Here is a 25458-nt window from a genome sequence, read left to right on the forward strand (position 1 = left end):
AAATGTTATGATTGTTTTTATTGTTTTGACCTACAATAAGCTTTTTTAAACATTCAATATTGTTTTGTGTTAATTTCAGGTGCACAGCATTGTGGGTAAACAAGCATATACTTTACAAAGTATACCCCCTGATATTTCCAGTACCCAACTGGCCACATACATAGTTATCACAATATTATTGACTGTAATTTCTTTAGTCATCCCCATGGCTGTTTTACAGCTACTAGTCTGTACTTCTCAATCCCTCCACCTTTTCACCTGGTCCTCTAACCCCGCTCCCCTGTGGCAACCTGTTTCTCTGTTTTGGTTTTGTTTGTCCATTTATATACAATAAACTTTTCATTTTAAAAGTTGGTCAGCTTGTAAATAATGGTGAGGTTATATAATTTTGAGAATGTTTGCAACAGAAATATGGATGGCCAAGAACAAATTAAATTATAGCTGCTTCTCCAAGGACAGCGTCAGCCCAGCTCAGAACACTCTTAAGTGGTTGATTAAAGTGCCAAGGCCAAATTTATATCAAATTATTTTGCAATATAAACAAGCATTAGTGATGAAAATGTGTCTACATCCTAAATCACAAAAGCATTGGGGGAAAACTGACCATATATTAATAAGAAATTATTTGTAAAACAATGAAGTATAATAATAATAAATTTTGTGTATTTCTTTCATGCAGTCAACTTATTTTTACTAATATAAAACAATATAGATAAAATAAAGAATTCTATTTGCTCTGACCATCATTTCATATTTAAAAATTTAATAACTGGTGAAGTTTCTGACTTAAATTATTTTTCCTGTTTTATTATATTATGTACATAAAACAGAATAGATATGCAAATAAGTTAACTACTTATTAAGACAAGTTATGTGGCTATAGCAAAATATTGGGGTTAGACTTAAAATCCTAGCTGGGTAAAACATTTACAATTTAAGGCAGGCTACTTAATATTCCTGTGCCATCCTTTCTTTATTCCTAAAAATAGTGATAATAATACTACCCTTTAGGACTATTGGGAGAATTAAATGATAATATGTGTAAAATCCCTAGGAAAGTTTCAACTAACAGTAAGCCCTCAGCTAATGTTAATTTCTGCTTTTCCTCTCTAACAAATAAGATGGATCCATCATTAATCCCAAAACCAATTCCAGGAAATAGGGACACTATCTATATAGAGAAAAACGAACAGTTGCAAAAGAGACATATTCAAGAGCCCTGTTTTCTTTTATAATTTTCACATGAGTCTTTAAAAATGAGCTTCTGTGTAATCACCATCTTTATTGCCATGATCAGCACTGTCCACTAACACTCTCTGCAATGATGGAAATGTCTCATATCTCCACTGGGATAACCACTAGGCACAAGGATCCCATTTTTAAATTTCATTTTAACTTAAATTTAATTAGCTACAGGGGGCTAATGGCTGCCATATTGGACAATGTCTTCTCTCTCTCTCCTGCAGCAAATTTGAAGATGCCGCCCAAGCACCTTGAAGGTGTGGCCAGTCCCTGCCTTTCCTCCCTTTTCCCATTTATCTTGAATTCATCTGTGAAAGCAGTCCTATTCCTCTCATCCCTGCCTTTGCCCACCACTAGCAGTCATACGCTTGTTTCTTATCTAATCATTTCTTCTCTTGACTTCAAACTTCAAACACATTTCTTCCTGGAGAAGAAATCTTCAGCACAGAATAGTCTTTGATAAAATCTTATATGATGCCAATCAAAATGCCAGGCTCCAGGTACCATTTCTGTCTGTTAAATAGGAGACTTAAGATTGCTAGAAAGTATTTTAAAAGAGACCAGGGTGAGGAAAGTTCACATGTTCTATTTTCCAAATCTGTATGTGTTGAATAATTTGTTGAGAGGAAAAAAAGAAACAGGAATGAGTGAAGAAGAGAGGAGAGGAAGTGAAGAAGAAAGAAGGAAGAAAGAAGGAAGGAAGAAGGAAGGGAGGGAGGGAAAGAAAAAGGAAAAAAGATCTAGAAGAAGGAAGGAAGAAAATGAAAAGGAGCAGAAGAGAGGAAGGAAATTGACCAGTGTTCAATTAATATTTGTAATTTTTACTGATACTGCCCAGAAGTATCATAAATGATATGCTAAATATTGAACACATAAGCTAGAAATATCAGTTCTGATAAAGATTACTATAGTGAATTTGACTAATATGTAGACTTAAATGCATAACATGAAAATTTATAACAGTAGTGATGAAAATAATCACATTAAAATGTTGATGATGATAAAATAAATTTTTAATCTTCGGCTGCTTTATTAGTCCAAGATAACATTAAAAAGGCTTTGGTTGGAACCATACATTTTCTACTATTCAGTCATATGTTGTATTCTTGTTTTAAAAATCTGTATTTGGAAATCTTTAAATATTTATAAATTAACAATTTTCAACATAAACTTAATTTAGCTTGACAGGGAACCTGCTTCTAATAAGTTAAAAAGGTTGAGTAAATCATATACATTTGCAGACATTATAAAAGTTGAAGGAAATAGGCGTTTTCAATTCTGAGTGGTGTAGGGTGTCTGTGGAAACTTCTAATAATCAGTGGATACTGAAATGGAATGAGAGTTTTCCCGTTCCCTTTGCTAAGAAGAAAAATATATAGAAATCCAAAAGCAGTGTTTTACTCTTTCGAATAGCAATAAATTCTGATATTAAACATTCTATGAGCCACATTCCAAATAGAAATCACAAAGGATACAAAAGTTAATTAAATATAGCTTTTGCACTCAAGGGGCTCACCGAAATCCATTGAGGGAAGGCAGAAATTTAAGTATCTGAAATATAAGGCGGTAAATACTAAAGTAGGAGAGCGCCTGCATGAAGACAGGAATGCCTGATTCTGTCTGGGAATTCCAGGGAAGGCTTCAGAGAGAATGTATTTCTTGAACTGAACCCTGGAGAATGAGGAAGCCTTTACCGTTATCACAGAGAGCTCTATTGGGTAATGCTGCTCTAGGCTGTCTAGATTCTCAATAAGGATTCATAAAAAAAATGAGGTCAGTGGATAAATAAATGTATATGTACTAGCTCCCTGGAAATTCACAAGGTACAGTAGCATAATAAAGACCATGGAAAGCCCTGCAGTCAAAGGGATGTGGTTCTACTTTGTTTAAGTCAGTGTTTCCTTTATTTATTTGATTACTGAAACTTCTTTTTTAAAGATTATCTCATTTATAAATTATATGACCTAATTCTACATGTCACAGAAAAAAAATGATTTACAGATAACAGTTTGGGAAATACTGCTATGGCAATTAGGATCCAGGGATGGCACTGAGGCAGGGATGATGTGATCAGACCGCCTTGGCAGCAATAAGATTGAAAGCAATAAGATCAGATGGCATGCTCACGTCCTAGTCTAAGAAGACAGCCGTGGGAAGAGAGAAGAAAAATAGGCCCCAGAGCATGTCAGGAGATAGAACAGAGAGAATATGAGTAATTGGATGTGGAGGGTCAAGCCCAGTAGGTCAACTAGTTTTCCAACATGGGCTCTGGAGCTGTGGAAGCACATCTAAGAAAGACTAACAGAAGGCTAACAGGAACACATGGGACGTGTGGAATTTCACAGGCCTGTGGTAAATCCAGAAGAAATAAATAGAAAAACATGGCCTATCACTGCGGAGAGTAGTCTAGTCTAAGATAAACATTTTGGAGTCTTCATGATATAGCTAATAGTGAAAGTTATGGGAATGAATCAATTACCTAACAATTACCTAAGAAAACAGTGTCAAATGAGCATAGAAGGCCAAGGCGAGTCCTAGAATTAGGGGAGGGGGCAGATGAAATAAGCAGGAGATTGAAAACGGACCTTCAAAGCGTTAGCAGGAAAATCAGAACGTTGTGACCCAGAATCCAAGGGAAGAGAGAACTTTAAAAAAGATATGTGGTCAATGTTTTTTGAATGCCACAGAGAGGTCATGAAAAAAAAAAAAACTCACATTGAGCTCATTTGGTTTAGTAACAAAATGGTCAGGGTGGCATAAGCAAGAGTAGTGTCTGCATACCTAACATTACCATTATCAGATAGATTGGAGTGTACACGAGACTTGAATGGTAGATGAGGAGGTAGGAACTGTGGGTATAAAAAGCTCTCAGAATTTGCCTGTCTGAAGAACAATAGAACAACTGCTAGAGAGGAGGAATGCATAAAACTAGCTTTAGGAAATGGAAGGGACAATTTAAATCAATACCCTAGACATTTATTGAGTGTCTGCTACATATTTAAGCACTGTGCTAGACACTGAGTCTTAGAGAGATAGTAAAAATTATCCATTCTTGCCTGCAAGAAGTGCAGCACGTTCCAGGTTAAAGAAATCATAAAGGCATGATTTGATCTTAATACATTTATGTAAATGTTGGTAAAAATAACTACCATATTTTCCAGAGCACCATGGTTCATAAAGAATTAGCTCATTTACAAATTATATGGCCTAATTCTACATGTTACAGAAGAAATGATTTACAGATAACAGTTTGGGAAATACTTAGGATCTTTCAACTTCTTGATGGAAAGTGGTGTTAGAATTTAAGACACTATAATAATCTCTTCAATATCAGATATTTGTGCTGTCGGTGAACAAACACATGGTAACTGAAGACAGCTTCTTCCACGTAGTGAGAGGGATTTGAGTCAGACCAAATGTTTGTCGTTGGGCAGGACAGAAGAGAGACAAGAGTAGGAAGAGTGGGTGCAAATTCCAAACCCAAAGAACAAGAAAAGGAGCACAAATGAGAAATGGGGTCAAGAATAATGAAACCACAAATAAATGGCATGAAGTATTAACTCACCATCTCAGGCTTGTGGGTGAGATTTATGTCAGGAACAGGCATCAAATGGGCCCAAATGTCCCTCAAGAAACACAGATGCATCAAGACACAGACACACAGACAGGACAACAAACACTAGCACACGTCAGCCAGTCAACATGTAAGTTACCAGGTGTACTATGTACTGGTTGTTGGTGTTCTAAGAAACTTTAAAAAGAGTAATGTATCTACATTAAACACATCGGTTTAACATACTCTTTCTTGTTTTCTTCATTAGATCCCCTCAGCAGAGTGTGTTTAAGACCAAAAAATGTAACTGATTCATTGAGCACCTACATTAATGCTAATTATATTAGGGTAAGTAAATAAATATCATTTCTTTCTGATGAGCATGTCAACTTACTATCTGGAATTTGAGGTTATATTTTTTCCTTAGAATAGATTACTTTTGACTTAACTTGGTTAGAGCAAGTTCTTTGTTGTTGTTTGCTTAGTCATAATCAACATTGGGCCCTAACCAGTTTGGCTCAGTGGATAGAGCATCAGCCTTCCGACTGAAGGGTCCCAGGTTCGATTCTGGTCAAGGGCATGTACCTTGGTTGCGGGCACATCTCCAGCAGGGGGTGTGCAGGAGGCAGCTGATCAATGTTTCTCTCTCATCGATGTTTCTAACTCTCTATCCCTCTCCCTTCCTCTCTGTAAAAAAATCAATAAAATATATATTTTAAAAAATAATAATCAACATTGGTAGTGGGTATTTTACAGTGAGTCCTCCTTTCCTGTGTGTGTGTGGCTGGGGTGCTCTGGTGAGGACGAAGCATTTTGACGGGCAACACCGTGCACCATGCTTGGCTTGCTGGGAGAACAGCCATGTGGGTTGTGCTGCTGGGATCAATTAAGCCACAGAAATCTGTGTTGCTTTTGGACGAGCAGAGCCATTTTGTTCTGAGATATTTTACCTAAGTTTTCAGGGCACGGCATGAACTTCAAAGCCAATCTTTCGTATCTTTACTCACACTAGGGCTACAGTGGCAGAGAGAAAGCGTTCATCGCCACGCAGGGCCCCATGATCAACACCGTGAATGATTTCTGGCAGATGGTTTGGCAGGAAGATAGTCCTGTGATTGTTATGATCACAAAACTCAAAGAAAAAAATGAGGTATGACCTTTGCCCAAGTACTAAATGTATATATTTTCTGTTGCTATAGGAGACATATTGTATAAGAAAAATTGTCATGTACTTAATAATGGATTTAAGATGGAAACTTTAAGGCATTTAAATGATAGGTCACTTTATGCTTCCCAGATAAATCAATATATAATGAATACACATTTCTCCTATATATCCACATGTCATAGTAAGGAAAGGACAGACCAGGAATTATCACTAATTATGCCTATTTATAGGCAAAGAAATAAAAAATTATTCATTTGTATAGCAAGTAATTTTTGTAAACCTACTATGTGGCAAATACTATTTTAGTTGTTGGCAATATATTGGTAAGCAAAACACACAAAGGTTTATGTTCTTGGTAGATTTTAACTCTCATGGTGTTGGCAGAGAAGACCGACAAAAACAATAAACATAATACGGCACGTTTATAAAAATATTAGAAGGGCCTGGCCGGCGTGGCTCAGTGGATAGAGCTTCATCCTGCGGACTGAAGGGTTCTAGGTTCGATTCTGGTCAAGGGCACATGCCTGGGTTGCAGGCTCAATCCCTAGTGTGGGGCATGCAGGAGGCAGCCAATCAATGATTCTCTTTCATCATTGATGTTTCTATCTCTCTCTACCTTCCCCTTCCTCTCTGAAATCAATAAAATATATTGGGGGAAAAAAGATTTTAATGACAACCCGGCTATCATGGCTCAGTGGTTGAGCATCGACCTATGAACCAGGAGGGCACGGTTCCATTCCTGATCAAGACACATGCTCAGGCCCTAACTGGTTTGGCTCAGTGGATAGAGCATCGGCCTGTGGACTGAAGGGTCCCAAGTTTGATTCTGGTCAAGGGCATGTACCTTGGTTGCGGACACATCCCCAGTGGGAGGTGTGCAGGAGGCGGCTGGTCGATGTTTCTCTCTCATGGATGGTTCTAACTCTCTATCCCTCTCCCTTCCTTTCTGTAAAAAATCAATAAAATATATATATTTTTAAAAAGACACATGCTCAGGTTATGAGCTCGATCCTCAGTGTGGGGTGTGCAGAAGGCAGCCAATCGATTCTCTCTCATCACTAATATTTGTATCTCTCTCTCCCCTCCCTTCCTCTCTGAAATCAATATATATATATTTATATATATATATATATATATATATATATACATATATATATATATATATATATATATATATAAATATATATATATTAGAAGGGATAAATACTATAGAAAAAAGTAGCATGGGTGTGCTGGGCTGTAGGGAGGGGCTGAGAAGGAAGTGTAAGCTGCAGTGTTGTATAGTGGATGAGCCTCATCAAGAAAGTGAGATTTGAAGAAAGATTTGAAGGAAGTTAGAATATCCAAGCAACTTACTCAGTATCTTTATAAGAAGAAGTCCAAAATTAGACTCTATTTCCATGCTAGTCAACTTTTCTAAGGATCTAACTTATGGACAAGAATACTCATTCTGTACTTTGCATCATAAAAATAAAATTGTGTTTCTCTTTCCTTGTCTCCCTACCCCCACATGGAGGTATGTCACATAGACAATAGGGTGGTGAAGTCCTGAGGGTGGGGTACGGGTTGGGCAGAGAAAGGTAAAGGGGGAGAAATGGGAGACATCTGCAATACTATCAATAATCTATAATAATAAAAGTATAATATGCTAATTAGACCAGATGTCCTTCGGGACGAAGCCAGGGCTGCAGCAGCTGTGGCTGCGAGGGAGGGATCCAGGCAGCCGCGACTGCAAAGGCCTATATTTGCACGAATTTCGTGCATGGGGCCTCTAGTGATAATAATAAAGTAAAATTGTGTAATTCCCAAAAGGTGCTGGCTTAGGCACTGCTTACATTTTAGGGCATCTTGTCATCTTGTTGGCATAGTTTACAGTCTGATTTTAGTCAGCTTTTGTGTTTGTTTTCTTGTTGAAATTACTACAACAGGGCTTCCCCAGGATAAGAAGAATTTAAGAAAACTGAATTTCCCCTTATACCCCTTTTAAACTGGCAACCCTGAGTATAATGTAATCCAACTGCTAATCAAGAAAATCTAGGCTCACAACAACAATTTATAAGTTTTTTAAAGTTTATTGTTTTCTTCCATTTTTGCTGCAATAGATAAAGGATTTTTTTCTGAAATTTATTTTGGAAAAAATATATATACTTGGCCAGTAGATGAAGGTATATACTTAATTAACTATGTGGTTTACTAAATAAATGCATTTCTATGAATTTTATATGAAAGCCTGAGGTGGCATAATAAAAGTGACCCATCACATTCTCAGCAGTTTCACCCACTCTCAATCAATCAAACATATTAAGCCACTGACAATTCCTGCACAGTTGGTTAATATTCGTGACATTTTGCCTTCATGGTAGAAAAGTATTCTTCAAAGTTAAAAATGTATATACATCCATGGAACTTAGATAATATGGCAGACAAGATAACCTGAAAAACCTTCCGTTACAAAACCAGTTATACTGGGTAAAATATGAAATAACAGGTACAGCAGAGCTTGAAAAATAATGTGAAGGAAATCCCAGCAATTAAAAACAGAATAAAAGACAACAAACCAGAGAATTACAGGTTACTTGTGTTTTAATGACAACACAAGACACGGAGCCCAAGCCTGCGGCTCACAGAAGCCAGGAGTTGGAACAGAGACCTTCCACAAGGGGAGCACCTGTAAGGGCTGGGCCTGTAGTGAAAAGGCGAACCAGGACAATAAACCCGCCTACCAAAATAGGACTACAGCAGGAAATTCATCTGTCTTAGTCCAGGCTTCTCTTGGGATAAATAAAAAGGTTCTCTTGAGTATTCAGAATTCAAAGCCAGGAAATGCCAAGTGGAGTAATTTATATAAAAAGTAATACTGGCTTGGTAAGGCTCTGTGGCACTTCACAGAAACAAAGGCAAAACCTTTTTGGATGCATGCACTCTCAGCATCTAGTTCACAGAATTTCCACAGAAAAAGCCCAACCAAACAAACTCATAAGTCAGCATTGTGAGACACACAAGGAAACAATATAAGGAAAATCAGAAGAAGCAACAAGTAATAGAAATAGACCCACACAAAAAAAAATGAATAATAGAGGCTATACAGTCTAAGCTATATTTTTGTAATTAAGCACACAAATTATAAAATAATAAAAAAATTAAAAGAGCAAGTTACAATTTTAAAAGACTAGGGAGAATTTTAAACCAAGGAGTCCTAGACATAATTATTATATAGACACTATTATGAAAAAGAAAAATCTCTTTAGGCAGGTTTAATAGTAGGCTAGACACAGCTGAACAATTACTGGATTAAAAAAAAAAGAGCTAAGAAAATTATCTAGAAACTTGAAATGACCAAAAATATGAAAGAGAGTTTATTATACAGAGAGGGTAATATTTAAATGGCCAACATATGTCTTATAGAGAAAAAATGGGAGAATATAAAACACAAAGTAATATTTGAAGAAATAATGGTCATAGATTTTCTAAAACTGATGAAAGACATGAGCTCTCACATTTGAAAAGCACAATAAACCCTAGGCTGGATACCTCAAAATAAATCTGCAACTAGATACCTGAATGGAGATAATATTAACAACCAGAGTAATGGACAAATGGCTTCTCAATAGCAACACTAGAAACCAAAAATCAGTTGAATGATACCTACAGAGATATGAAAAGCAAACAACTGACAATACAGAACTTGTAGCAACATTTCCTAGATCTGAGTAGAAAGCATTAACCTGTCCACTTTGTTTTGAATTATAATTATCTCAATACTTTGTTTGCTAAAAGTACATTCATACCCTTACTAATCCTATATCCTCTTCGATTAAAAGTAGAACCATATAGTATGAACATTGGAAAAAGCACTGAGCATTTCAATCCTCAAATCTTGTGATGGATTTGTTCACTCGCATAGAAAGGGTAAGAACTGTGTCTTTAGTGCTTTAACTTCTTCTTGAACCGGGATTTCTTTCATCAGGATAGAAGCAGCTGAGATTGTTGGTTAGTCAGGAAGCATTCCCTGGAGGCTAACATGTGACATATTTTAAAGGTGTCTAGTAAGGATGAGACTTGGAGAATATGCCAAAGCTCCAATTCTTCTCCTTTGTCCCCAAGACCAAGGTTGGCATTCTAACAGAAGTGCTGCATGAGATTAATCTGCATTTCAATGTGATGCTGAGTTGGTTCACTGTGGTGCTCAGGACTTTCCATTCTGCATCTGGAAAGGAAGAGAACACCTCTTGTTCTTTATTTTTCAACCTAAACACAGTTGGAGGTACCCCTCGGTACCACTCTCGTAATTCACATCCTTCAATGGGAAAGCCAAGTGGATCTGTTGAAAGCTAGATTTAAGAAATAATAGTAATGATCACACTAAAGGGTGATTGAGGTCTTTGTTTTTCTCTTTGACTAAATTTAGAAATTGGAAAGGTATTATTATTTTTCTTACAAGTTTTAGCCTCTTGTCTTTTTAAATGTCAGGGATATACCTTCTGGAAATATCAAAGTTAAGTATATCATGTTTTCTATGTGTGATTTTCTGTGTGTATTGTCCTGTGCTAGTCATAATCCCAAATATTGCAGTAAAAATTATTTTTCATTGTTGATTATTCATTAAAATAAAATGAAATTCCTTTCTACCCAGACTCTCTGAAGATGTAAATATATTACGATAGAGGAAACTCTTGATGTTTTACAGATCAAAATGATACTGAGAAGTCTGGCTCAGAAGAAAAATGCAGCAAACTTTACACTCCCAGGAAAGCGCTGTTTACCAAAAATGTGCCAACTTTCAATTGTGTTAAGCGTCATTGTTTAGAATAGACAAAAATCATTTCCTCCCAAAAAAATGAAGGTGGAGTTATCTTTAGAAATTCCCAGGCTTTATATTTTCATGAACCTTTATACTTTTTAAATAAATAAATGAAGAATTTCCAGCTCTTATTTAATAATACCAATATTCTTATAGTCCTTTAATAAAATGACTATAAACAAAAACTTCCAAAATGAAGCTGAAAAATCCATTCTATTGCATGAGAGAGAAGAGATTGTATGGCTGGTAAATTTTAGTTCCTTCCTTTAGATAAATTGCAAGAAGAAGGGAATTCCTCCTGCAAGAAAGAGAACATTAAAAAGACAGTGTTCAAACTCTTTTAAAGGTGAATTTTTACTAAGCTGGAATTGGTTCAGTTCAAAAATGGAAATAGCATTTGCACATTTCCAGAATCTTTAGACCAACTCAGGGAGTCACTTGATGCCCCTCTCATCCCTTTCTAAGAAAGAAAGGAAGTAGCTTTAAATTATCATATTACATATACTATGGATGACATTTTCTACTCACTACCATTTATTGAAAGTACGTGCTAAGCACAATTCATACATTAATTCAGTTATTTTCCCTCATAACTCTACAAAGTCGATTTTGCTATCCCTCTATTATGGATGAGAAATGAGATGCTCAGAGAGGGTAAGCCATTTGTCTAAAGCCTCAAAGTTAGTGAGTGACGGAGACCAAATTTTAATCCAGGTTTATTTGATTCCAAAGCTCATGAACTTAATTATTGCCCCAGCATAACAGGCCAAACACTGATGCAAGACATTAGAGAGCAAGCAACCCGCGGTTGGCCTCAGAGAGCAGTAAAGTACCACATTTACCTCTCATAAAGTGAGGGAATTACTTGGTGATTTGGCCTAACATAATACTTCTCCCAAGTATACACTGCTGTATTCTTTCTCTATAGTATTTACATGCGTCTTTCATGTGAGCTATGTGACTTGACTTATATATTTCATTTACCCCCATTGATTGACCTAGTCAACACTCTGCAAAGTTTAATCTCAAAAAGTCATATAAAAATCATATTCTGTTTTCCCTTCTTTCACTCCCTTCCTTTGTCTCTCTGATAAAATTATAGAAAAGACGAATTTTTATTACATTTCTTTGTCCAAATAGTTCATACAAAGCCTTACAGCTTTTTAATAAAGTCCTGATGAGTGAGTAGGTGCCCACAGGAAACAATGCAGGCAGCGCATTGGCATGCAAAGGCAGACAGGGAACCACACAGCCTGCCTGGGTCCTGCAGTTTGGTGTGGCTTGAGCGTAGCATAGTAGGGCGTGAAGGGAGATGAGACTGGAATGTTAAGTTGTGCCAAAAAATATAGAACTATACTAAAAACAAAACAAAACTTTTGGCTTCCTTATATAAGCAGCAGGGAGCCACTAAAGATGTTTTGAAATGGAGTGACATGATGTAATTTGTATATTAGGAATATAATTGGTGGCAGGATATAGGATTGGGGTTTGAGAAAAGCAAGAGGAAGCAGGGAAATAGGTTAGAAGTTGTAGTAACAGTCCAGGTAACTGGTAATGAGGTGCAAAATTAAGGCAATGGAAGAGTACTGGGAAAATGGCACAGATTTAAAAGTTGTTCCAGAGACAGAAGACACAGTATTTAGTTTCTGATGGAATGGGAGGGAATCAGAGAGTTTGATTCAGGATGTCTGGCTGGGAGACTGACTGGAGGAGGATGTCAGACAGAAGACACAGTATTTAGTTTCTGATGGAATGGGAGGGAATCAGAGAGTTTGATTCAGGATGTCTGGCTGGGAGACTGACTGGAGGAGGATGTCATGAACCTAGATGGGCAGCAAGGGAAGATTTGTGAGAGAAGAAAGTGAGTTCCTTTTTTTCATCTAAGTTTGAAGACTCCTGGAGACCTTTGGATGGTTAAGTCTACTAAGTGTCTAGAAATAACTATCTAGAGCAGGCAACCTCAAACTACGGCCCACGGGCCACATGCGGGTGTTTTTGCTGTTTTGTTTTTTACTTCAAAATAAGATATGGGCAGTGTGCATAGGAATTTGTTCATAGTTTTTTTTAAACTATAGTCCAGCCCTCCAACGGTCTGAGGGACAGTGAACTGGCCCCCTTTTTAAAAAGTTTGAGGACCCCTGATCTAGAACTTTAGACAAATGTACAGATAAAAGATAGAGGACAAGTTGAATTTATCCCATATAATAAAAGGCCAGGGACCATAAGTGTAATGACCAGAATGACCACTCGACCAGTCGCCATGAGTTTCATTGACCACCTCTCAGTTCCTTCTCCCTTCCCCCACCCCCACCCCCAGCCCACGAGCGGCGGTGGGCAGGGCATGGAGCAACGAGCGGCGGGCGGGGTGACAAGCAGCAAATGGCGGCAAGCTACTCACGCATGATTTCATGTGCTGGGCCTCTAGTAAAGTAATATTTTCTCAGAGGGCCTAGCCCCCAAGGGAATTTTCCAAAAGACCCCTAGCAAAACATCTGGGTTTCAGTTTTCTCTGTTGTAAAAAGATATAATAATAATAATAGTAGTAGTAGTAGTAATAATACTTGCTACTTGCTCTACCTAACTCAAATGATTCTGAAAGGGATTGAATGATCTTAGTGAAGGTATTTTTTTTTTACTATTTTTTTTATTGAGGTATTATATGTGTACATATCTTACCATTGCCCCCCCAACCCCACACCCATACATACCCTCACCCCCCAGAGTTTTGCATCCATTGGTTATGCTTATATGCATGCATACAAGTCCTTTGTTTGATCTCTTATCTCCCCCACCTCTCCCTAACATTCCCCCTGTAATTTGACAGTCTGTTTGATGCTTTACTGTCTCTGTATCTATCTTTTTGTTCATCAGTTTATAATGTTCTTTATTATCCATAAATGAGTGAGATCATGTGGTATTTTTCTTTCATTGACTGGCTTATTTCACTTAGCATAATCTTCTCCAATTCCATCCAGTTTGCTGCAAATGATGAGAATTCCTTCTTTTTTATGACAGCATAGTATTCCATTGTGTAGATGTATCATAGTTTTCTGATCCAGTCATCTGCTGATGGGCACCTAGGCTGTTTCCAGATCTTAGCTATTGTAATTTGTGCTGCTATGAACATAGGGGTGCATATATCCTTTCTGATTGGTGTTTCTAGTTTCTTCTGATATATTCCTAGGAGTGGGATTACTGGGTCAAATGGGAGTTCCATTTTCAGTTTTTTGAGGAAACTCCATACTGTTCTCCACAGTGGCTGCACCAGTCTGCATTCCCACTAGCAGTGCATGAGGGTTCCTTTTTCTCCGCATCCTCGCCAACACTTGTCGTTTGTTGATTTGTTGATGGTAGCCATTCTGACAGGTGTGAGATGGTACCGCATTGTTGTTTTGATTTGCATCTCTCGTATAATAAGTGACTTTGAGCATGTTTTCATGTGTCTCTTGGCCTTCCTTCTGTCTTCTTTTAAAAATATTCTGTTTAGGTGAAGGTACTTTTAATATTAAATTGCTATACTATGTTAGTAATATTCATATGGAAAACCAGAAATAAGACTAACTACAGTATAATAACAGTAGACAATCTGACCCATTCTATCCCTCATATGCAAATGTACCCAAATGAAACAGCCCATCTTCTTTTTACTTAATTAGAGCCACTTTCTATGTGATGATACAAGACTTTAGCTCATAGAGCAAAATCTCTTTTGATTTTTAAATGCATGGAATTTAAAGAGAAAGTAAATTTTAAAAAAAGATTTTTCCCAGGCAACTAACCAACTAGCTGGACTTTCTTCTTTATATCCAAATAGCCCTACCGTGGTGGGGGCGAGAGGGAAGTTCAAAGACAGAAAAGCTCATAAAATTATGAGTTTGCATTGCATCCTGCTTTGGCTATGAACCACTGATTATGACAAACTGGTTGGTGTCCAGAATCTTTTAGTCAGAGTTTGCTAATTACTTGTTTGCACCAAGGGACACACGGTCCTCTGAAAACCTCTTTTTTTCCTCCAAATCACAAATTCTTAGGATTAATAGATAATTTTACTGAAAGGATCAGACCAGTTAGCAGAAGAATAGTGGTGATTTGGGGTTATATTCTGCTAGGTAGCATGCTATTTTGAATTACCTACAATTACTGTAGCTTCACAATACTATCTGTAAGAGAGTATTTTCCTTCCTTGCATTTTCTGCTCCTATCATACCATTGTTAGCACCACAATGAAGAAACCCTACAAAGCTGTTCATGAAAATAATTTAAACATGAACTTGTGCTCTTAGATACAGCTACACTTGCAGATCTCCCCCACCTCATATTCAGAAGCACCCACACTTATCTGGTCTCTTTTTCTACATTCTCCTAAAAGGGGGGGAAATGTATTCAGTGTGTAAAAATAAGCTATTGTATCTCAGAAAGGAGATGGGATGCTAATTAAGGGTTCTTTGAATGAACAAGTCATATTGCATTGTCTTCGGGGAGCTGGCTGCCAATTGCATTTTTGGTAAAGAGTCAAGAAAAACATTCAAGAGGGCCCCGGCAAGCTTGGGAGAGAAGCAAGTAGTGCTTCCATTTATCAAGTAGGTGCACAAGTATTGTTGAGAGGCAGGGTGCAGGCTGGGAGCTCCTGCCTCGAAGCTTTTCCTGCCGGTTTTGAGAACCACCTTCCCGAAGAGGGGCCCGCCGCTCAGACCTGATGGTGGACAATGCGGCACATATGCCATACTGCTGGACCACTGAATGCCTCTTTCTTTTTCGATACTTTTTTCCCAAGATTCTTTGTCTCTTCTTGGATTCATCCAGGAGGCAGGGGTTTTAAGATATACAATAGCTCGGGTCTTGCAGTGAAATAATTGATGCTCCATTGAAAGACACCAGGCAAATTGGTTAGTATGATTATCTTTAACAAGCTGGGGAAATTTTAGGCATTTGACAACTCATAAACGAGGAGGGAAATAAATTGCTCTAATTTTAAAAGGGTTTTTTTTCCCCCTTAATGTTAATGTGATGTCAGCCAGAATAAGCCTTTAGCCTGATTGCCTGACAGTCGTGGGTGTGGGGCAGCCTGTAAACAGAGGTGAAATGATTTACTTTGTTTGGAAAGGGACCAGAATATAAAGGATGCAATGTGTTTTTACTGTAACGGATGAGAGATACCGTGAGTCAACCAGGTAAAGTGACTTTCTTCGCGACCCTGTCTTTGGAATAATTGGTACTCAGCATGATAGAATCCAGGAGGTGTGTTTCTGTTACTTTACATGTCTTTTCCTCTAGTTCTGTAATGATGTGATGCTTTTACTGCTTTGTTGAATTATAAGTTCTTCATTTTTTCAAGTGTGATCATATTCCTTTGGCATATATGTGAAGACACAAGCGTCTTGAACACTAAAAGGTCCTGCTGGCAGGCAGCAGGTGAAGGCGTTTCCCTATAAATGTGCATGTGTGTTTGGAAGAAAATTGGTGCTATCTAAACAATGCCTCTCGGATGAACATTGCCTCCCTGGCAATTGCAATAAAACATCAACTGTCACACTTGACATTCTTAATCACTAAAATATGTGGTAAAAAATGTAATAGGTCTTTTGCAGATGGTTAAGAGGTGAAATAATAAATGATATGTGTGCTTAAATCTAATTTCATAGTTTTCTTTTAATAATAAAGCTTGGACATAATTCTATAAAATTTAATACCAGATGTAACTCATAATTAATGACCTAACCACTTTCTATGGAAGCTATAAAGCCCAGTAATTGTAAAACAGAACACTAGTAATAATAATAATAATAATAATAATAATAATAATAATAACAGCAACAGGTTTTGAGTGCTTTTTATTTGCCTGGCTTGGTTCTAAGTGCTTCCCACAGAGTAAATCATGAAGAAACTGAGGCCAGAGAGTTTGAGTATCTTGCTGACGGATTCACAGCGAATAATAAGTAGAACCAAAAGGTGAACCCAGGCTCTCTGACCCAAAGCCTGCACCTTAACCACAATACTATATTGCCTTGTTTGTCATATGATTATTATTACTGTTATTAAACCCTTCAAAGAGCATCCATTATAAAAATATTTTAAAGTAATTTTGTTAGACATCCATTGTAATGGACCCCCTAGGTGAAATGACCGTGGGGCCTGGAAAGTATGCTCTCATACAGGCATTACTGGTCCTTACCGCTGCCTCCCACACAAGGGGAACTTCACCCTGTGGAGTCTAACACACTGCAGGTGCTCAGGAGACACTTTCCCTCGATGGAACAAGGAAATGGGACTTGCCTCCGTTATCACGAGAAAAGACTTCTTTTATTTCTAGTCATTGTATGGTAAACTCTAATGTGTGGATATTAATTTCTCAGTTCCTAATTAAGTTTTTAGTTCATTCTCAATTTCTCTGTGGAGTTTTGGGAAATTCTACCTTTATTTTTTGGTATGGGATTAACAGCAATAGTGTTTGCCAAGAACATGCAAAACATGATACTTTATTTTTTTTTTATTTTTTTTTTTTTAATTTCTTTATTGATTAAGGTGTCACATATTTGTCCTCATCCCCCCATTCCCATCCCACCCCTCTCCCCACGCATGCCCCAATCCCCTGTTGAACTTAACCGTTGGATAGGCTTATATGCATGCATACAGGTCCTTTGGTTGAACTCTCCCCCTCCCCCCCCCCTCCCCCTACCCTCCCCTATCCTCCCTCTGAGGCCCGATAGACCGATCGATGCCTCCTTGCTTCTGGTTCTGTTCTTGTTCCTCAGTCTATGTTGTTCATCATTTCCCCTAGATGAGCGAGATCATATGTCACTAGATATATACTAATAAGAACTGAATGTGAGACGAGCAATAATAGTTATGCTGACAGGCAAATGAATCAATCTGTAGCGAGCTTCCCCCTGGACCAACAGTTCTTTTGAGACCCAATTTCAATGTCCAGTAGTTCCTTATGTGTACATGTCAGCACTGACCCCTCAGTTCTGGATGGTGGACAAATGGTGGTAATGGAGATCAGACTCCCTCTGGTTTGGTCTCGGCCGAACCCAGGGGCACGGCGTCACCCGGACTAAGGGGCACGTGGCCTCACCCATACCCAAGGGGCGCGTAGTCTCACCCGGGCCTGGGACCCCGCCTCACCCGGATGGATCCAGGGGCGCACGGCCTCACCCGGACCCAGGATCTGGCTTCACCCGTACCCAGGGACGCTTGGCCTCTCCCAGACCCAGGGGCACGTGGCCTCACCCGGGCTTAGTTGCACAAGGCCTCACCTGGTTCCAGGGACACATGGTCTCTCCTGGACCCAGGGACGCTTGGCCTCTCCCAGACCCAGGGCCACTTGGGCTCACCCGGGCCTAGGTGCACGAGGCCTCATCCGGATCCAGGGACGCATGGTCTCACCCGGACCCAGGGACGCTTAGCCTCTCCCAGACCCAGGGGCACGTGACCTCACCCGGGCCTAGGTGCACGAGGCCTCATCCGGATCCAGGGACACATGGTCGCACCCGGACCCAGGGACGCTTGGCCTCTCCCAGACCCAGGGCCACTTGGGCTCACCCGGGCCTAGGTGTACGAGGCCTCACCCGGATCCAGGGACACATGGTCTCACCCGGACCCAGGGACGCTTGGCCTCTCCCAGACCCAGGGCCACTTGGGCTCACCCGGGCCTAGGTGCACGAGGCCTCACCCGGATCCAGGGACACACTGTCTCACCCAGACCCAGGGATGCTTGGCCTCTCCCAGACCCAGGGCCACTTGGGCTCACCCGGGCCTAGGTGCACGAGGCCTCACCCGGATCCAGGGACACATGGTCTCACCCGGACCCAGGGATGCTTGGCCTCTCCCAGACCCAGGGCCACTTGGGCTCACCCGGGCCTAGGTGCACCAGGCCTCTCCCGGATCCAGGGACACATGGTCTCACCCGGACCGAGGGACGCTTGGCCTCTCCCAGACCCAGGGCCACTTGGGCTCACCCGGGCCTAGGTGCACGAGGCCTCACTCGGATCCAGGGACGCATGGTCTCACCCGGACCCAGGGACGCTTGGCCTCTCCCAGACCCAGGGCCACTTGGGCTCACCCGGGCCTAGGTGCACGAGGCCTCACCCGGATCCAGGGACACATGGTCTCACCCAGATCCAGGGACGCTTGGCCTCTCCCAGACCCAGGGCCACTTGGGCTCACCCGGGCCTAGGTGTACGAGGCCTCACCGGATCCAGGGACACATGGTCTCACCCGGACCCAGGGACGCTTGGCCTCTCCCAGACCCAGGGCCACTTGGGCTCACCCGGGCCTAGGTGCACGAGGCCTCACCCGGATCCAGGGACACACTGTCTCACCCGGACCCAGGGATGCTTGGCCTCTCCCAGACCCAGGGCCACTTGGGCTCACCCGGGCCTAGGTGCACGAGGCCTCACTCGGATCCAGGGACGCATGGTCTCACCCGGACCCAGGGACGCTTGGCCTCTCCCAGACCCAGGGCCACTTGGGCTCACCCGGGCCTAGGTGCACGAGGCCTCACCCGGGTCCAGGGACACATGGTCTCACCCGGACCCAGGGACGCTTGGCCTCTCCCAGACCCAGGGCCACTTGTGCTCACCCGGGCCTAGGTGCACGAGGCCTCACCCGGATCCAGGGACACACGGTCTCACCCGGACCCAGGGATGCTTGGCCTCTCACAGACCCAGGGCCACTTGGGCTCACCTGGGCCTAGGTGCACGAGGCCTCACCCGGATCCAGGGACACATGGTCTCACCCGGACCGAGGGACGCTTGGCCTCTCCCAGACCCAGGGCCACTTGGGCTCACCCGGGCCTAGGTGCACCAGGCCTCACCCGGATCCAGGGACACATGGTCTCACCGGGACCGAGGGACGCTTGGCCTCTCCCAGACCCAGGGCCACTTGGGCTCACCCGGGCCTAGGTGCACGAGGCCTCACCCGGATCCAGGGACACATGGTCTCACCCGGATCCAGGGACGCTTGGCCTCTCCCAGACCCCGGGCCACTTGGGCTCACCCGGGCCTAGGTGCATGATGTCTCACCCGGATCCTGGGACACATGGTCTCACCCGGACCCAGGGACGCTTGGCCTCTCCCAGACCCAGGGCCACTTGGGCTCACCCGGGCCTAGGTGCACCAGGCCTCACCCGGATCCAGGGACACATGGTCTCACCCGGACCCAGGGAGGCTTGGCCTCTTCCAGACCCAGGGCCACTTGGGCTCACCCGGGCCTAGGTACACGAGGCCTCACCCGGATCCAGGGACACATGGTCTCACCCGGACCCAGGGACGCTTGGCCTCTCCCAGACCCAGGGGCACGTGGCCTCACCCGGGCCTAGGTGCAGGAGGCCTCATCTGGCTCCAGGGACACATGGTCGCACCCGGACCCAGGGACGCTTGGCCTCTCCCAGACCCAGGGCCACTTGGGCTCACCCGGGTCTAGGTGCACGCGGCCTCACCCGGATCCAGGGACACATGGTCTCACCCGGACCCAGGGACGCTTGGCCTCTCAGACCCTGGGGCACTTGACCTCACCCATGCCTAGGTGCACGAGGTCTCACCCGGATTCAGGGACACACGGTCTCACCCGGACCCAAGGACGCCTGGCCTCCCCCAGACCCAGGGGCACGTGGCCTCACCCGGGCCTAGGCGCACGAGGCCTCACCCGGATCCAGGGACACACGGTCTCACCCGGACCCAGGGACGCCTGGCCTCCTCCAGACCCAGGGGCACGCGGCCCCACCCGGGCCTAGGTGCACGAGGCCCCACCCGGATCCAGGGACACATGGTCTCGCCCGGACCCAGGGGTGCGTGGCCTCTCTCAGACCCAGGGGCACGTGGCCTCACCTGGACCTAGGTGCACGAAGCCACCCGGACCCAGGGGCGCGTTACCTCTCTCAGACCCCTGGTCGCGTGGTCTCACCCGGATCCAGGGGCTCACGGCCTCACCCGTACTCGGGACCCAGCCTTACCCGGATCCAGGGGCCCACGGCCTCACCCGGACCCAGGGTTCAGATTCGCCCGGACCCAGGGGCACATGGCCTCATCCGAACCCGGAATCCAGCTTCACCTGGACCCAGGGGCGCGTGGCCTCACCCAAACCCAGGGGCGTGAGGCCTCACCTAGGCCCAGAGGCGTGTGACCACATCTGAGCCCAGAGGCTCGCAGGCTCGCCTGGACTCGGGTCTCAGCGGGGTTTCGTCTTCTTGATCCCAATTCCTGTTGGTCAATTCCCTCTCAGCAATTCCTTCGGTCATTTTCTCAGAGCTCCAGGGCGGCTGCCGCAGAACTCGTTGGGCGGCGGGCTCGGCAAGGCTCCGGTGTGCCCGGTGCCCGGCTGTGGGCTGGTCCGGTGTCGCTGCGTCGGCCCTTGGGTCTGCAACGGTGGCCAGTCGCTGAGCGTGCGCACCTGGCCACTTCGGGGCATTGAGATTCTTGAAGGACTCGGAGGTCAGCAAGCACGGAGTCTCCCACCCCATGTCTCCCAGGGGCTCGTCTGTCCGTGCTCGGCAGCGAGTGGAGCCGTCCCCTCAGCCGGAGACCGCCGGGGGAACTGCGCCGAGCACGTTCCAGGCCACCATTGTGTCGCCTGAGCCATAGTTCTTAAAGTGTGGACTTTGGGTCACCGGCATCAGCATCATCCTGCGTACCCCTCTCTTTTATTCTAGTTGTAGAGCATCTGCTCAGCCAGCCCCCCGGTCTTTCTGGCTGGTGTCTGCTCTGCTCTCCCGTCGTAGTCTCAATATTGTTGTGGTAGGCAACGATCAGGCTGCCGCCCTATGTCTCCATCTTGGTCCTCCTTTGTACAGTTAAGTCTTGATTGTTGTTGGTGTCACTGGGAGGAATTGTCCTCCAGGCCAATTGGCCGTGAGGACCCTCTTTGTCTATATAGGAAGAGTTGCTGTGCAGGAGACATGTTTGTGGGCCGGGTCTTGATGCAGCAATGCCTTGGCGCTCACTGAGTCTGCCTCTAGAATGCCTCCCTTATGCAAGTGATTGAAATCTGGTGTCATCTCACACCAACCACTAGATGCCCTCGTTTCTGGGTCTCCAATGTAGTGTGGGTCAGCCACTACCTGAGGCACTCAGCAGGAAAAAGCTTCTGCTCAGCTTGGCTGGGGCGGAGCTACAGGGTGGAGCCTACAACCTTGGCTTCCTGTCAGCCCCGCCCTATGAGGCTCCTGTGTCTGTGTCCCTCTGTATTCCCCGCAAACACCCCCGAGAGAAACGCGCCCTGGAGTTTCGCCCACTGCCAAACAGTCCAGTCCCTCCCCTAATGAATCTGGACTCCCAGATTCTCGCCTGGAACTGGGCTTCAGTGTAGTCGGAACTGGGTCTCAGCGCAGTCTGGCGTCCCTGTCTCCTTCCCAGCAGGGCCACCCAGTGGCGCAGGCAAAAGTCCGTCCTCTGCGCACCTTCCAGTGCGCGCGTCTGGAGCCGCCGTTTCTCTGTGCCTCCGCCACCACAGCCCAAATTCATTCCCCCAGCGTGCGCCTGGCTTCTCAGGGTTTCGCCCGGAACTGGGGTTCAGTGCAGTCGGAACTGGGGTTCAGCACGGTCCTGAGCTTATGTCTCCTTCCCGCTAGGGCAGTTCAGTGGCGCAGGCAACAGTCCGTCCTTTGCGCCCCTTCCCGTGCGCGCCTCTGGAGCTCTGCCTTCCCTCGCTCCTCTGTGCCTGCGCCCCACAGCCCAGATTCATTCCCCCAGCCTGCGCCTGGCTTCCCAGGGTTTCGCCCGGAACTGGCGCTCAGTGCAGTCGGAGCCGGCGCTTAGCGCACTCCGGAGCCTTTATCTCCTTCCTGCCAGTGAACGCCGGCCAGGCCGTCAGCCGCCCCTTCCTCTCCGGCTCCATCCTCCCCGCAGGCGCGCGTGTCTCCGCCAGTTTCTCCATACCTCAGGCTTTTACGGCTCCCCCGATTGTCCCCGTGGCCTTCTCCTTCCCCCCAGCTGTGGGCATTTCAGTCCGCCAGCTCTCCTGTGGTTCTGGACGATGTCCGTTCTGACCTCTAGTTGTGTCTTTGAAATTGTTGTGCCCGGCTGCAGGTTAGGTGTTTCACCTATGCCGCCATCTTGGTTTCCTTTATTTTTTTTTAAAGCAACCTTTTTGAGATGTAATTTATATGCTGTAAAAAATCATGTTTAATGTATACAATTCAGTGGTTTAGTACATTCACAGAATTGTAAACATCGATACCTGATTTTTAAAAAACGAATTAAATAAGCAACTCTTGAGATGCTTGAATGAGGAGCACTCCAAGGCCAATGAACATCATTAATATTTGCTGTGTTCTCTCTCCTTCATCAGAAATGTGTGTTATACTGGCCCGAAAAGAGAGGAATTTATGGAAAAGTCGAGGTTCTGGTTATCAATGTCAATGAATGTGAAAACTATACTGTTCGAAACCTCGTCTTAAAGGTAAGATTACATGGCTATAGCTATCTACAAAGTAGATGATATTAGAGGATAACATTTATACTTTGAAATTATTATCCTAATAAGTGCTACAGATTTAATTTAAACCAATTAAATACTGTCAAGAGGAAAGAGAAATTATAATCATTCCCTCATGTATTTCTTTGTTGTCAGCTACAATTAAGTATGGAATGATTAAATAAGTATATATTAAGGAAGTTCACTAAGTAGGATGTTATTATCTAATTTGCATAAATAAGAAATCTCTTGATTTAACCTTTTGAATGCCTTTAGCTAAAGGTTTGTTCTAGAGACTTTGCCATGATGTTTTTTAGTGTCACTAGGGCTTATGCAGCTTTAAGTAAGACCTGGAGACTCTGACAGAGAAAATCTGTGCTTGTGGGCGGCTGTGGGAGGCAAGGCAAGCCTGGAGTGTTGATGAGATCTTCCACACTCGGAGTTACAGTAATTTATAGGGATTTTCCCCAGACCAGATTACATCATAGGAAAATTATCTATTTCACTAACGGGCAGCAGATGCTGAGGAACGTTGCCATGGTATTGTTTCTGATTCCAGAGAACAATCATCTCAGAGGTTTCGGTCCCACCTAGACCCGCACTGCCAGGACACAGTCATCACAGAGAGCAGGGGCAGGGCTGCTCTCGTGGTTTGTAAGGAGAAGCTGGGGGTAGGAAGGCACCCAGCAAAGCCTGTTTTTAAACATACGTCCTAAGTGCCTAGATCATGCCAGGACCCCACATGGACCCTCCCTCAAAGCATTTCTAACCAGTGACCCCTGAGCCTCTTGATTAATGGAATTTCTCACTGCTGTTTAAAAAACGGAATTTGGGATGAGTGTAGAAGTATTACATGGTTGCATGTAACAGTGTGTTTTTATATTGGTTAATATGTTTTTAGTAACCTGTCAGGAAAGTTCAAAGAGCAGGAAGCACACTATCTCCCAATTCTTTCTTTCTTTCTTTCTTTCTTTCTTTCTTTCTTTCTTTCTTTCTTTCTTTCTTTCTCTCTCTCTCTCTCTCTCTCTCTCTCTCTCTCTCTCTCTCTCTCTCTCTCTCTCCCTCTCCCTCCCTTCCTTCCTTTCTTCCTTCCTCCCTTTCTTTCTTTCTTTCTTTCTCTCTTTCTTTCTTTCTTTCTCTCTTTCTTTCTTTTTGGCCTCCCAATTCTTTCTTGGCTACCTTTTCATCTACCATTTTGTTTATTATAGTAAATCACAAACATAGATTTAGCCTAAATATATATTTTCATTTATTTTTTTCTGCTTTATTTTTTTTAATTTTTAATTAAATGTATTGGGATGACATGGGTTAATAAAATTATATAGGTTTCACATGTATACCATATGTGTATCATTGTGTATCATTTAATAGAGGCAAGACTGTCAAACTTTGATATCAGGATATTTACAGTAAAGTTTTCTCAAGGTGGAGGGTTGTTCTTAAAAAATTACCTAGAGCCCTGGCTGGTGTTGCTTAGATGTTACAACATCAGCCTGAACATGGAAGGGTCGCTGGTTCGATACCTGGCCTGGTTGGGGTGCATTCGGGAGCAACCAATCAATGTGTCTCTCTCATATTGATGTTTCTCTCTCTCTTTCTCACTCTGTCTCTCTCTTTCCCCCTCCCTTCTTCCCTTCCATTCTCTCTAAAAAATCAATGGAAAAAATATCCTCGGGTGAGGATTAACACACACACACACACACACACACACACACACACACACAAAATTTACCACCTAGAAATAAGTTGACAGCAAGATGGGAATGAGAGAAGGCATGCAGTATTGTGGTTTGGGTGACTTTTAGTTACACAAGTAAATGAGACACTTGGTGGCTGTTGCTATTTTCAGCAAGGAAGTCACACCCAGCATGTGAAGCATTACTGGTACACCTCATGGCCTGATCACAAGACTCCAGACAGTGCCCAGCCCCTTCTACAACTCATGCTGGATGTAGAAGAAGACAGACTCGCTTCTGCAGGCCGAGGGCCTGTGGTTGTCCACTGCAGGTAAGGCACGAACTTTCCTTTCCGCCGAAGCAAACAGTCCCTCCTTTGTAAAGTCGTAGACTAGATAGAAGTTGGGTTTTCCTCCTTAGTTGTCAGTAAATCAAATACTTACTGAAACTGGTTAACTTCCTCATATTTGAGTCTTGATCAAGATGATGTTTACAGTGCAATATTAGGGCATTTTCAACAAGCAATTATACAGTGGAAGAAATACCACTTCTGAATAAATGGCTCAGGAAACTGGCTAATTCAGTCCTCTACCTTGAAACTTATTTT

The 25458-nt window shown here is 43.3% G+C and overlaps 1 protein-coding gene across 1 annotated transcript in view; it reads left to right on the top strand.

The window, feature by feature from the left end:
* PTPRR (protein tyrosine phosphatase receptor type R) overlaps positions 1-25458 on the top strand; it is a 226823-nt gene that overhangs the window by 180730 nt on the left and 20635 nt on the right. The window contains exons 10-13 of the mRNA XM_054718843.1: positions 5064-5143; positions 5808-5945; positions 23050-23160; positions 25025-25182. Of these exons, the coding sequence (XP_054574818.1) occupies positions 5064-5143; positions 5808-5945; positions 23050-23160; positions 25025-25182 (487 nt within the window). The remainder of the gene's footprint in view (positions 1-5063; positions 5144-5807; positions 5946-23049; positions 23161-25024; positions 25183-25458) is intronic.

The sequence above is a fragment of the Eptesicus fuscus genome, chromosome 7 (genome assembly GCF_027574615.1).
Source record: "Eptesicus fuscus isolate TK198812 chromosome 7, DD_ASM_mEF_20220401, whole genome shotgun sequence".
NCBI lineage: Eukaryota > Metazoa > Chordata > Mammalia > Chiroptera > Vespertilionidae > Eptesicus > Eptesicus fuscus.